At 39.8% G+C, this 14,442-nt stretch overlaps 1 protein-coding gene across 1 annotated transcript; it reads right to left on the bottom strand.

Moving 5' to 3' along the window:
- Nucleotides 1–4,656: 4,656 nt before the first annotated feature.
- On the bottom strand, nt 4,657–13,080 carry dctd (dCMP deaminase). The gene is made up of 6 exons (XM_020660158.3): nt 12,927–13,080; nt 12,069–12,168; nt 11,130–11,265; nt 10,150–10,266; nt 8,919–9,015; nt 4,657–7,122 (listed from the first exon to the last, which is right to left on the bottom strand). Exons 1-6 carry the CDS (start codon nt 12,965–12,967, stop codon nt 7,038–7,040), a joined length of 576 nt encoding a protein of 191 aa, XP_020515814.3. The 5' UTR covers nt 12,968–13,080; the 3' UTR covers nt 4,657–7,037.
- Nucleotides 13,081–14,442: the final 1,362 nt, after the last annotated feature.

Below are 14,442 nucleotides of genomic sequence, written 5' to 3' on the forward strand. Positions count from 1 at the left end.
GCTTATAGTGTTATGTTTCTAGCAGCATGAGTCAGTCGGGTCCACAGCGGCAGGCTTTCAACACCAACGGCCCAGAGGATGCTTAAAGACAGGGCAGCTCAGGAATTCCAATAAAGATAATGTATATAGTATGTATTGACAGTATATGGATATATATAGGTTCATATAGATTCATACATACATACATGCATGCAGTCATATATGCATTTATGTACAAACATAGTTTACATACATACATGTTTACATTCATACATACATGAATACATTCATACATGAAAACACACATATACATACATATATTAATATATGCATGCATACATACATTACATAAATCTATACAAACATTCATTTATCTAGCCATCCGCCCATACATGTACATGCACAAACATACATAGATACATACATACATATCTTTACATTCACAAGTACATACAGACATTCATACATATATGCATTTATTCAAAAACATAGTTTACATACAAACATTCCTACATACGGTACATACATGTCCTTGAGCACACATCTAATTCACTCACATACATATTTACTCTGTGAAACTCTTTAATACATTCTCTCCAACACACATACAATACATTTGAAGAATATAAATAAAGGCTATGTGAGAAGAGGATTCATGTGTATTAGAAGGCCAGAATAAAATACAGCCTTTACGGCCCCTCATACTCAGCCAAACGAGAGGGTCAGGAAGGAGTTGGATCTTTAAGAAACTAAAAAACTGATGGATAGTTCCCGCAGAGGAAAGAAAGGCTAACCTTTATATTTTTTCGAATATTTCCTTAGCTTGTGTTTTCCATGTGTGTCTGCATTGAGTCTTTACATCCTGAGTACGTTATGTAACTGAGAATAAGATCATGACTTGGTGGTGTCATTTACTTTGTTGATGACTCTAACTTCTTCCTCCTCAGTCTGCCCCTGAGAGTGCCTCATCCCTCCTGCTTTGTTCTTCTCTCCCATGACCCTGCCTAATATAGCATGTGATTCGATTGTCCCCACTCTCTGTGTTTGCGTACTTTCAGCCTCTCGCTTTTTGTTTAGTGGCCAAAATCAAAGTGCAGCCGAGCAGAAGGTGCTTAATGTGTCTCAGCAGACTGTGGTTTTCAACATGAGGTGAAACTCTCGAGCTGGTGGCGGCTCAGTTCATTAGTAATATTTTAACGCCTCATTGCACAAACTGAACATATTATACCAGTGGGGGGGATGCAAGTGTGGATTCTAGATTTCAGGCTCTCTGCACACTTCACACCCCGAGGCACTTCAATACATGCCCACACTTATCTACCCTGTCAGTGAACTCCTGTTCAGCGATCTGTGAAAACATTAAGACACAAACACTCACCACAGCGTGTGTCAATCCAAAATGTTCATCTCTGGGAACAAGAGAACAAACCTCAAAACAATAAAAAAAATAAACTATGTTGTAGTTCTGCAAACATTCCCCAAAATAAAAACACATTTGAAAAGTGCCACAACACAAATTTCCTATGTTCCTGCTGTTATCTCAAACCACCAGCTTCCTAGTTTTACAACAACTTTACTTCACCAGTGTGCCTATTTTTTTATCAATATAAATAGAACAAAACAAAAAATCTGTTCCAACAAAGTTTGTCAAATATATTTGCAGCAAAGTCAAATGCATGCCAGGACTTATTGCATTGTCACAAGTCTGTGTTGATTTAGTTATGGTAGCCTACAATAGCAAATGTGCTAAAAATGATTTCCCTTTTGGAAAACAGAATTCCACTTTAGATATTGTACCGTTTCCAAAACATTTACAAACACCCAAACAAATTCAGTAACTTTAAAGTGCTCGATGATGAAAAGTATGCAGAAAAGAACAACAAAACAGAAAAACACTTTAAATTCAGTCATCGCAACTGAATCCTCACGACCTCTAGGGGGAGCATTAAGTTGAGCACCTATAGTGGGCCCTTAAACTGTCTATAGGCTATATAGCATATGTTGTAGCCTATAGTAATATAGTATAGTATTTATGGTATAATATCGGCTGTATGGAGATTCAAGACAGGGCGAGATGAACAGAAATGCCGCTACGGATTACAATGGGTGCTATTACAGTGACAGGAACTTATCATTAAACAGTGAGTGACCTGCTGATATTTAAGCAGCACATGTGCTGATATGTCAGTGCGCATATTTGACAAATTATTTCTATTAAACAAGCAAAGCAGACTTAATTAGCCGGACGGGAAACCAAAGAAGGCAACAACAGTTTGACATTCAGTGAAGTTGGACGCCCATCCTGCCAAACGGACTATATAATAAAACCACACATTTAGCGTTTACATTAGTGGAGCTAGCAACGGGAGGAGACTTGCCAGGTTGAGTTCTTGAGAGTTGAGTTGTCAATAAGAAAAAGTTTTTTATTTAGTTTTTTACTCTTTTAATGTTATGAAAAACTGCAAGGTAAACAGAAATAAAGCAGACAGACGACTAGGTTTTTAAAGCTTCAGACAGCAGCGGGGGCCCAGCAAAGGGGGTGCTAAGAGGTGGAATCAATGACATTACAAACAGGCCACAGCACCCCACTGGTGCTGTTTGCTGCCGAAGTTGAGAACCCCCTTGGCAGTGGAGGGGGGCACCTCTCTGCTCTACAAGATACATTGTGTGTCTTGATTGTGGCAAAAGAAAAGAGAGACTCAGACCTAGTCAAACCAACTTTATTCAAAAATTCAACTAAATAACAAAATGCATGTTAAATTTGGCTCAAAGTGGGCCCCTTGAGACAACAGTGGGCCCGGGGCGGCCGCAGCTTCTGCCCCCACACTCGTTCCACTACTGGATACGTGTTATCCATAGTTAGGCGTGTAGCTGACCTAATGGACAGGTTGGTCCGGCGTAGCGGTTTGTCAGGAGGCCTAAAACCCGCCTCAGCTCCAACTCTCAGCCTGTCAGTATGTTGACTGAAAGTTAGACTGGGGCAGCATTTCCAGCATGGCGGCTGCTGCCGATGAGCCTCCGGAGCCCCCTGCAGTAACAAATGGGTGACAGCACTCAGGATTAGTCCATTAACATGTAAAGTCTATGGTCGCAAATCTGAGCGATTGTTTGCATTTCACAGCTTCCAGACTGTTAATAAAGTACACAGACAATGGTTAATGAAAATCTTGAGAAACAAAGGCCTCAGAATCTTACCTAATAACCTGTTAGCTACGATCTAAACTAATTTAGCATTCAGTCTCTTCATAGTTTGAGAATCCATCACGCTCTTGTACGCTTACTTAGGGTAAAAAGGCCTTTTTGAAACTGTTTTGATGAAGAATGTTGTCGTATTTGATGAGACATTAGACCACTAGGACACGTGTCAGCACGTCAGCTTTTTGTCCTCAAAGTCTCTCAATGTCAACTGTATTTTTTTCTTATATTTAAAATATGTTACCTTATTAACAAAGGAGTTGAGACACTTGGGTAAACACAGCCCAAGCACACATAGTCAGCTGGAGGTGATTTCAGTGTGTGTGTGTGTGTGTGTGTGTGTGTGTTCTCTGGTGCAGAGTAATGATTACGGTGTATCGATGTAAACGAGGTTCCAAAACGAGCAGCAAATCAATCCAACGGTGAAATGGGCCTCAGTGTGGAGGTATGTCTGCAGAAATGTCTAATAGCAAACGGAATACAATGTGTGTGTGTGTGTGTGTGTGTGTGTGTGCATGTGTGTGTGTTTGCATGTGTACATGGAAAAACAATGAAATAATGTGTCCATTATGTTTCCATGAATATCTCCTGAGCTGAATGTCAAACAACAGCGTGCAGGTGGAATATTTGAACACCTGGAATTGAAATAAAATCCAAACCTGACATTTATGTTAGAGAACAGCAGGAGAGAGAGAGAGAGAGAGAGAGAGAGAGAGAGAGAGAGAGAGAGAGAGAGAGAGAGAGAGAGAGAGAGAGAGAGAGAGAGAGAGAAGAGGTTGAGATTTTAACCCTCTATGGAAACTCTATGCATTCACACTGTGATAATAGGTGAAAACATCACATCAGGATTTTATGAAAACTAACGGAGTGAAATGTATTGTTTGCAGTTTTTATCATTACTCTTATAACTGAAACATCAGTTTCCATTTAGATCTCTTCATTCAGATACGTATATTAACACACACTGAGTAGGCAACCTTTTTGATGAATGAAAACAAGATATTTTTCAATACTGGGAGCCTTGGACTGCTATCGTTGTTGCTGTGGTATCGAACAAATATCGATAAGGATGTTGAAGTTTAAAAATGTGACATCATGAATTAGGGAAACTTTGGGTGTCTCACGATTTGATTTTATTTCAATTCTTGGGGTCACGATTCCATTCAGAATCTATTTTCGATTCACAATGATTCTGGATTCATGATATATAGTCTATTTTCGAATTAGTACATATTCAGGATCTGCTCCAGTTATCTGTCAGACTGGCTGAATTTCTTGCTGCTCCATTTGGCGTTCTACTGTGTTAAAGAGCTAGCATTAGCACTTAGCAGGGAGTGACTGATTAGCCAAAAATAATAATAATTGATTTTTGGGAGTTATGAATCTATTGAAAATCGCAGAAGATAAGAACCTCGATTTTATTCCCCGCCTCTATCATGAAGACACTACAGTAGTTTGTTAAATAAATGAACAGTCGATGCCTCATGTCTCCAGGTTTTATTGCCTCCTGCTGCTCTGACAGCAAACATGTAGAAAGAACAATAGTATGAAGACAGGATTGAACACACATGTAGTCCATACACAGACACACAGGCACGCTACATTCTTTAAAGATATTAGTGTTCAGCATGTTTGCAGGCAGTTGAGTAAAGAGCTAAATGATCTCAGTGAATGTAACCTGTTAGCGATTCAGAGATTCAGCAGGTACAAAAATACATTTTTAAAACACCAACGCCACCATCTGAAGAAGGCAGCAACTCCTCAAGGTTAAACACATTACAACTACACTGTTTCTCCCCTATAAGTACATTAAAACACTCTTTAAATTTAGAAACAAAAATATCATCTGTGAAAACATAATGAGTAATTTTTCTTTTTGCAAACCCGCTGAATGAACTTTGACGTTTTTCAAACTGTTCCAAATTAAATTGGAATTATTTTGGGGTTTAAATGACTCCTGGCTGATAAAAAGTGTTGGAATTGTTTCAGTAAAACGGGCTGTAACATAATAACCGCAGTGAATGAACTCGATCAAAGTGCGCCCTCTAAACATGATTGTTATTCTAAGCGTCTGACAACATTAAAGAAGGATCCCTTGAGACCTTTTAAAGAGGAAGATGATTTTTTTAAAACCACAATCAGCTGTTACATCAATCTTTATAAAGACACCAAATTCCATCAACAAAAAAGGTTATTTTATTGTTTTAGTTGCATGACTACAGCAAGGATTGTCACAATATCAGATTTATAACTTCCAACTAATCAAATGATATCATTATGTTTCAATACCATGGCAACTAAAATAATCATCCTCAGGCCATATATCAGATAATGTCAGGTTTTTAAATGAACAAGAATTTCGGGTTAATACCCTGCACACGGTCTAAATTACACAAATACACTGACAACTATTCAGTCGTGAAATGTTGACGATGTTTTTATGCTCTCCGGTCCAGTTCAGACTGACTGTTCAAGGTGGGATATTTACGCCCCTGTGATGTTTCTCCTTCATTATGAATGTTAAGGAGGTGTAATGGAGGATGAAGTGGTCCCACCTCTGTGCCGCCATTGGAGGTAGTAAAGGAGGCGATACAGGTGTGAGACAGGATCAGTGGAGCCAGAGGGGGAGAGCAGCCTGTGTGTGTGGAGCTCCTGCTGTGTCTCTACATGTCATCTTTTGTAATGCAGTAATGCAATGTGATCTCAGATAGGGACTCACCATAAAAGACGTTATGACGGCGGAGCTTCATGTGACAACCTTAATTACTGCTGCCTCAGACAAACACAACAACCTTGAGAGGACTTGATGCGATTACTTTGATACAATCGCTGTATTTGAATTATCAATTGTAGAAAACAGTTTAAAAAAAAAAAAAAACTACATATCTCCAACCATTGCTGTTGTATTAGTTTAAGTTAGACCTTGTGCGGGAATTTGCCTGCAACTTTTAATAGTGAGAAACAGGAAATGACCCAGTATTAGACATCCCTGGTATCCATTTTGTTGTATTGGTTTTGATATTTTTTTAGATTTTTGTTAAAATCGTATCAAAGCTTAGAAATCTGTGATTGTGGCGACCCTATTGGGTGCATTTACTCGAGGGATGACTTTGAATCAGTTCCACATTTTTTGTACTTTTTAGTCAATAAGACCCAAACACATGAAAAACAAAAAAAATAGGTCCCAGGTTTCAAAATACAAGAAGCAACCGAAGTACAAATTATCAGATAGTTAGGGAAGGATATGGAGGAATTCTTTAGTTGAGGCGTTTTAGTCTTAGCATAAAACCAAACATAGTAAAACAAGAAAGACGTCCAGTGAAAGTGAAATTAGTAACAGGGCTGGACGAATTAAAAGTCTCATAAAATTTTAACATCCAGGTTTTTTCTTTTTGGATCTATTTTTACAAAATAAAAAGATTTACTGGAAACTTCCAGCATTAATGATAAAAGGTCAAGGTGCTTTTTATTACTCTGTAAAGTTGTTTGAAGGAGAAAGAAAGAACAGGTGTCCGGTGTTCCCCTGTGCAGACAGACATGAGACGATCTGATCCACAACACCAAAGATTAAAAATCAACAGTCACCCTGTTTCCTTCATCTCAAGTTTTAAAGAAAAAAAAAAAGCAGGACATAAAGACGCTCTGCCACAAAGACTGAGGCATCAAATTATCTTGAATATCCGGTTAATCAAAATTTCAAAGACACCAAAGTCAAGGTGTCCTTGAGTTTTTCTTTGGACAAAGCAGGGGGCAAGAAGACCTGCAGGAACGAGGCATCAAAGTCCCTTTCAATCTCGTCCCACTTCCTCCTCCTCTTCCTCTCCTCGCTCAGCAGCTCCCCAAGGTGGGCTCTTTGCATTTTTTCACTTGGTCGCACCGCTCAGCATTCCAGGGTGGTTAATGGAATTAAAATCAATGACAATCTCAGTCCTCTTGGGCTTGAACTGCCTGCAAGAACACACAGAGAGAAGAAACAACACACACAAAGTCACACGTGGAAAAACACAGAAGAAAAACATGCAGGAGGATGAAGGTCTTTGTCTTTATAAGTCACACTTTCATCCCTTCTGTCCCCCACACAAACACATTTTCACAATGTCAGGGGAAGTTTCAGACACAAAGAAGGAGGGGAACAAACTACATGAATAGTCTTTAAAGCCTTTTAAACAAACTAAAAGGAATTTATAACAAATGTATGTTCATGAGGAAGGTTTCATTAAATACTAAAGCCCCTTTACAGACTACTTAAACATGTGGGACATGATTAAAGCTGCATGTGCAATGTGCACTACTAATTCTTCTGGAATCACACGTCCCTCACAACGAGAAGTTTTCCCTGTTGGACATAAAAAAGGACGAGGCTGTCTTAATGTTCAGATATCAAAGATGGCAGGCGGATCAAAGTGTGACGCTATGATGACAGTTTTTGCTTCAATATCAATGCAACATTTAATTGGACGCCTTCTCAAAAATCAACCCAAGAGTGGGAAAAAAGTAAAGAGTATAAAGCAGCTTCAATACATGCACAAAGATCAAACAGATAATAAAACGTCATCACCTGCTCCCGCCGTCGGGATGAATAATTCAGAGTTTGTGCTCACACCTGTTTTTGTGCATGTGTGAACACAGCGATAATTAATTCAGGAACATTTAAAGTGATGATGCAAAGTACAGAATTCATGCATTCCCTCCCATTCGCTTGCGTTAAATTCTCCAGAAAATATCTTGCGTCAACTCACTCTGACTTAATGTGGGAAAAATAGGAGCACATACAGCTCCTCCTGACAGTTCCCCGAGTTCTCTGCCAGTGTCAAAGACCTCATACTCTGGCTGTTTTATTTCCGAGTTAAGATCGGTTTCAAAAGGATTATATAAGCAACAGATCACATCCAGCACATCGGCTCACTCTCGCTTCATGCTGAAATTTTACTTTGGGGCTGGTAGGAAAAAGTCCTGGTAAAGGATTTTGTATTCACACACGCAGCTCAATCTGAGGATTTCAGGGAATTTTCTGGAGTTTTGTACATGTGAACCAGCGTAATAGACAGCTGATTCCTTGGTATTTATTATAACTAAGCATTTAAACGGAAAAGATAAAGGTTAAAAGGTCACATCACATTTCATCCTGCAAACTGGAAGAAAAAAAAAAAGGTATTTTAAAGTGATGGTGTCCTCCTCTCACTCTCCTCCTGATTGAATCCCCAAAGAGAGCTAAGATCAGAGCTAAGCTAACCCAGCTTCACCCAGCTTACGTCCGCCCACAGGAAATTGTAATGGACAGACTGGGACTCAGGCTGATCCAGAAACAGGAAATTACAGACTGTAGTGTTATCATCTAACAGAGAGCGGACCAGGATCGATGGTAACGTCACAGATGACACAGCGTGCGCTGCTGACAGACCGGAGAGTCCAGAAGGACGAGGGGAGTCTGTTTTTACATCAGTGAAGCTGGCAGTTCAAACTGAGTCAGTGATGTGTCAAAATGTTTAATACTAAAATACTTTTCAATTCCAGGAGTTTTAAAACTATACAATATCTGTCAGAAGCTGCAGAGAAAGAGAGAGCAGCGGTGCTCCTTTCAAATTCAAAAGGTAAATGGCGTTTTCAATTCCTTCTGGCGTCTCATTAAGTAAAGATTTGGTGAAACAACAGTACAGAGGTTCATTACAAAGACAACACAGAAAATAGTACCTATATATCTGAGTGTTTTCTTTAAAGGTAAGAAAGTAGAGTAGTTGACTCACCTGTATTGAATTCCTGCCATGCTCAGCAGCTTCCTGGAGGCGACCATCTCCGGCGTGTCGTGGTACTTATCAGAGAGATAAATTACTTCCTTTATACCTGGACAGAGGGAGGAAACAGGACTGTGAAATGTGTATCTTATTCTTTGAAGAAGAGACGTGCTTCTTCATCGGGGAAGAAAGCAGGAGGAGAGAGAACAAGATCATCAAAACTGAAGAACACTCGGTACATGCTGTTAGATTTCTTGCAGACATTCAGAGCATGGATCTTCATATTCTTTGGTGACCATGAGAAGAACAAACTTTTTAGTTTACTATTGGTGAAGCTGAAAAAATAGCAGAATCAGAGAGGTCTGCTGCGGTTCAATCTTATTTACAGACACTACAGTAAAGATAGAACTGGTTTAAATGCTGCTCTGTAAGAGTCGAGACTGACACTCATCAGTCAGAAGTCTTTAAACCCTCAAATAAAAAGAAGGACTTATGAGTTCTTAATTATCGCTCTTGACTTTTCTTCTGTAATTTTAGGACTATGTATCCTTGTTAAGCAAAGCGCTATTAAAATAAAACTTACATTTTATATCTTTGTTTTGAAGTTGAGGCAAACTACATGTTCTCAATCTGCAACAACCCAGCGCTGAACACACACATGATTCTCAAATCTTAAATTTTAAATTTAAATAAATTTAAAAAACATGGGAGGCCACGAACATACGGACAGTTTGAAGCGATTTTTAATATTAAAATCCTTCGAACGCACACACTAGACGACTCGGCCAGACTGGGGGAGACCACACATCTGCCCGTTTGTAGTAATGATCTCACAGAAACTCGAGTGATCAAACGTGATTTCAGAAGCAAAAGCAATAAGAACGATTGACATCGTCAGCTGGCTCTCCTGTTGTGTGTTTTGAAGCGAAAAACTGAAAATAAGAAGAACAATACTGACGAGATCCTGGCTGAGATGGCAGATTATGTGCAGCTTTGTACAATTTGTAGCGCGAGCTGAGGGTGAGTTGTCAGGCTACGCTAAAGCCGTGGTGATGCTTTCAAGGCTGCTTACTCTCATTGGCTGCTGCAGGTATACTGTCGGAGGCAGTCCGACCACATCGGGGAGACTCCGGCTCGATCATGAGCAGTAAATCGGGCACCAAATGGGGTCTAAAATCCTCTGGTGTGGGGCCAGCTTGAACCAGAAATATTATAAATGTGTGTTTTTGCTGTAAATACACACCTGCCTGGATGATGAGCTTGGCACACTCGTTGCAGGGAAACAGAGCCACGTACATGCTGCATCCTTTCACATCCGCACTGTTCTTGTTCATGATGGCGTTCAGCTCTGCGTGGCACACTGAGAGACACACAAAAGAAGAAGATTTTCTTTAAACTTTCTGGTAAATCATTGCAAACGAGGTCACAGATAGCTCTACAAATCATAAATAAAGCTTTGGAGAGGAGCAGGAACAAAGTATAGGAACATACCTCCTGAAGAAGAAAAATGTGATAAAAGATTCTTTAGGAGGCTGAGCATCTAAAGGTTAGGGTACTATAAGAGAGTTAAATGTGTTAGAAGATCACTTAATTTCTGTCACACCTGAACCTGAGCACTAGGAGAGAAACATCAAGATGACCCTGAGAACAGCAAATTAATATAGACAGATTTCTTCATTTCTTATCCTCTGCCGCCCTCTTACGGCCAATTCGTGGTACTGCAGCACATATTTTATACACATACTAAAAGCCTTTATAACTGGATCATGTCCAGTGAAGAAATACTCAAAAAAATATTAGACATTTAGACATATAGACAGGGTTCTTCCTGCTCAAAGTGAGGCTGAGGTGGTACTTTGCTTTCCCTGTGTGCAAACATGCACTGAGCAAACTGGCACATTTAAAAGCTTTTTACAACTGAACAAAAATGCCTGGTTTAAAGTTAAAATCGATACAACATTAAAGCTTTTTTAACAGACTTAAAGGGAAGATATTTCATTAAATAGTTCTAAGGGGTCTGGCTGTTCTCCCAGAGAACATTTTGAGCATTAAACACCTCAGAAAATTGTGTCACAAAAACACTGTCGGACTTTGATGAGGGGAGGAATAAATATGGCCACCGCTTCATTGTATATGTAGGAAAAACTTGTAGACAGAGTGTTAAACCAAACGCACACAAAAAAGGTCTGCGACAGTCAAACACTAAAACCAATCAGATCTCACCGTAGGGATATTTAGTGTCCAGCCGGTCGTCTGCAGAGCGGGACCATGGCAGCAGGTCATCATCACAGCCGTTTGGCATCCCGTTATAACCGATCCCCACGATCTTATTCTCCTGGTTCACGATACAGGCACCCACCTGCACACACAACACAGGTGCTACTGTTACAGGTGTTAGAGACGCTTTCTGTGGTTTCTACAAGCAGCTGTGACCAATATGCTTAGACTGATTAAAATCACATGGAGGGTATATAATCCATAAATCTTTGTAGCTCATACAGAGATGTCAGTTTTCAAACTCCTTGAAGCTTGTATAAAACAAAAAAGACATTGTGTGTGTGTGTGTGTAGTGTGTATAAACTACAGAGGGCTGTAAATCACCAGTTTCATCACGTTACCATATTATATCAATTCTTTGAACGGCAATAAGATTATTGCTTTCACACAAAGTCCACAAATATGAATGAATAGATACAATCAATCTATCGTTCAGCCCTAAATGGTTATAGATATAGCGCTTTTCTAGTCCTCTGACTACTCAAAGCACTTTTACACCTACACATTCACACACTGATGGCAGAGGTTACTATGTAAAGTGACTCACATCAGAAGTAACTAACCCCATTTATACGCATTCATACGCCGCCACCGAATCAGCGGGAGTAATTTGGGGTCAAGTGTCTCAACAAGGACACATCGGACATGTGGCAAAAGGAGCTGGGGATTGAACCCCAGACCTTCCAGTCGAGAGACTACCGGCTCTACCAAATGAGCCACAGCCACCCTCCTCCCACTACTATAGTGAAGGATGGAAAGCGAGGGGTTACCGTTTTTTTAGTCTGAATAGGATCTTGTGCGGCTATCGTATAAGGACTATAAGGACTACACACACGCACGCACGCACAAACGCACGCACGCACGCACGTACGCACACACACACACCTGAGAACTGGGGTCTTTACTCCTCTGTGCTGACAGGAAAGCCACAGCCATGAAGTACTCGGGCCACTCCAGGTAGTCCTCTCTCTTTCTGGTCGTGCTGCTGCAGGATAAACACACAACGACACAACAGAGGTATGAAACACAACAGGACATGAATCACACTGTCTGGATTCTTATGTTTATATTTAACTTGTGTCTTCTCATGAGAAGGAGCTCAACGTATATACATTCCCAGTATGATCTTGAAAATGTCTCCTCTCTAAAAAGGCACCAGGGGAGCAGCCTGTAAAACCTGCCTGCTGTGCTTTGTGCACAAGATTTGCTCAGAAATAAATAAACGGGGCCACATTTCACTAAATTAAAATCATGGTGTATTGAAGAAGACTTGAAACTAGAGATTGAGGCAATGCACTCATTAGGAATCGTTTTACTGAGGGAATAAATCAATTTACAAGTAAGAACATTTTATCACAGACTTCTCAATCAGACTGCTTTTAACAACCAGTGGAGTCGCAGCCTTCTGGACATTAGAAAGAATGCAGGTTGAGGCCAGAGACTGTACAGTTTTTAATTTGACATAATATGAACACATTTAGAATTAACATCTTTATTTGTGTATTTCATGACACTACAGTCATAAAACACACTGAATGCATAGTAAATATTTAAATGTGTGTTCTTCTACTGGACTGTGGTCCGGTTTTATTTCCGCTTTTATTAAAAATAAATGAGACACATTCTTCCTCCAACCTTACAAAAAAGGTGAAGTTTACCATCGAGACTGTTTGAATGTGTAGATGCTGTTGACAGAATACTTGATAAATGTGTCAGACAGCAGGATAAAGTTGAAGTTATTACCCGTTCAGAAGAGCAGGCTTCGTCTGCTGAACGTCCTCCATCCTTTTCTAGTTAAAACTCAGAAGTTAGTCGATGTTTTCCCTGCTTCTTCTCCTGCGACTGTGGCTGTGCTGGAGTCAGACACGCCGCACTGTCTCTTATGTCAACACGAACACGGAAGGAAACTCCCGCGCTTTGTGATAAAAACATTTAGTAAGCCCTGAACTCTGCCTGCCAGGAACAAACAATGAAAGCTTAACTATAAAAAAAAAAAAAAAAAAAAAAAAAAAAAAAAAAAGCTCAGTTCCAACCATAGTGATACAAAAAGTGTTGCATTTACTTCCAATAATCACACACTCTGTTTAAGGGACCTAAAAACAACAGAAAAGTAGGTTTGTCCTGCCTGGTAAGGTAAACTCGGGGACATTCTTACCCGGTAATTCCAGCGTTGGTTCCATTGGTTCGCATCATCGCATACTCTTGCTGCATGCATGTAGTGTCGGACACATCGGAAAAACGAGTTGCCGGGTTGTAAAATGCACATGAACACCTGCTCAGTGCTCAAGCCGGAACAACAACTTGGTAAAGAATCCGACCTCGACCCTCTGCTGCATATCATCCCCCACTCTCACCTCCTAACATGTCCTTTCTCTCTTAAGCTGTCCTATCCACTAAACGCAAAAACTGCCCCAAAAACCACAAATAGCTTACTTTTAGCATGTGATAAAAATGGTAGGCCTAATTGTCAAATGATTATCCATTATATATTCAAAACGTTTGTTTGAGGCGTCTGGTGGTTGCGCACGCCCCATGTGTGAAGGCTGTGGTTCTCCGGCTGGTCAGCCCGGGTTTGGGCCCGGCCTGTGGCTCATTTGCCACGTGCCCCTTTGCAGCACCCGCTCTTTCTCTCTCCCCAATTTCTGACTCTACCCGTTTTCCTGTCTTTAAATAAACCTTTAAAAATGTAGGCCTATATAGGCTATTCTAAAAGTGCAGAAGCCCCGGGTGTGACAAAGAAAGCCGCAAGCAGCAAGTGTTAAACATCCGTAAAACATCAACAAGCTATTACATAATGTGTTTCTGTAAATACATCCTCTTTTATCAGATTTCATCCCATTCTCTAAAACATGAAGTCAAGGATCAGTCATCTGGAGCATTTTGAACATGTTACCGTTCAGTATGTCAATCATTTTTCAAAAATGGAAGACAGATCAAATAGATTTTTCATTGAAAGAAAACAACCTGAACTAAATCATCCTGTTTACATGATGAAAGGAGAAACACATTTTAACAAGCTGCAGTTTAAAGAGTGAAGAATTTTATTGTTTGGAGGACTGATCTTTTTTTTTTTTTCTTTTTTTTCTAACTGTAGGCCTAAATGTAATTTAATTCAAACAATATTTGTTCTTTAGAAGTTAGAATCACGTTTAGGTATTGTCCAGTTTATTAATCATAAAACACCAAAAACAAGCAGATAGATACATTTAATAAAAATACAATTTTAATATGAAATCAACAGAAAAGCGTGTGCTTAAGT

Source organism: Labrus bergylta, chromosome 1 (assembly GCF_963930695.1).
Source record: "Labrus bergylta chromosome 1, fLabBer1.1, whole genome shotgun sequence".
In the NCBI taxonomy this organism is placed as follows: domain Eukaryota; kingdom Metazoa; phylum Chordata; class Actinopteri; order Labriformes; family Labridae; genus Labrus; species Labrus bergylta.

Bases quoted from the DNA above. Each gene is read 5' to 3' on its own strand.
- dctd (XM_020660158.3), bottom strand. From the start codon at position 12,967: ATGGAGGACGTTCAGCAGACGAAGCCTGCTCTTCTGAACGG. The intron at 11,266-12,068 runs GTGTGTGTGTGT...TTGTGTGTGCAG, and splicing joins GTAAAGACCCCAGTTCTCAG to GTGGGTGCCTGTATCGTGAA. The intron at 9,016-10,149 runs GTGTGTATTTAC...CCCTCTGTCCAG, and splicing joins CAAGCTCATCATCCAGGCAG to GTATAAAGGAAGTAATTTAT.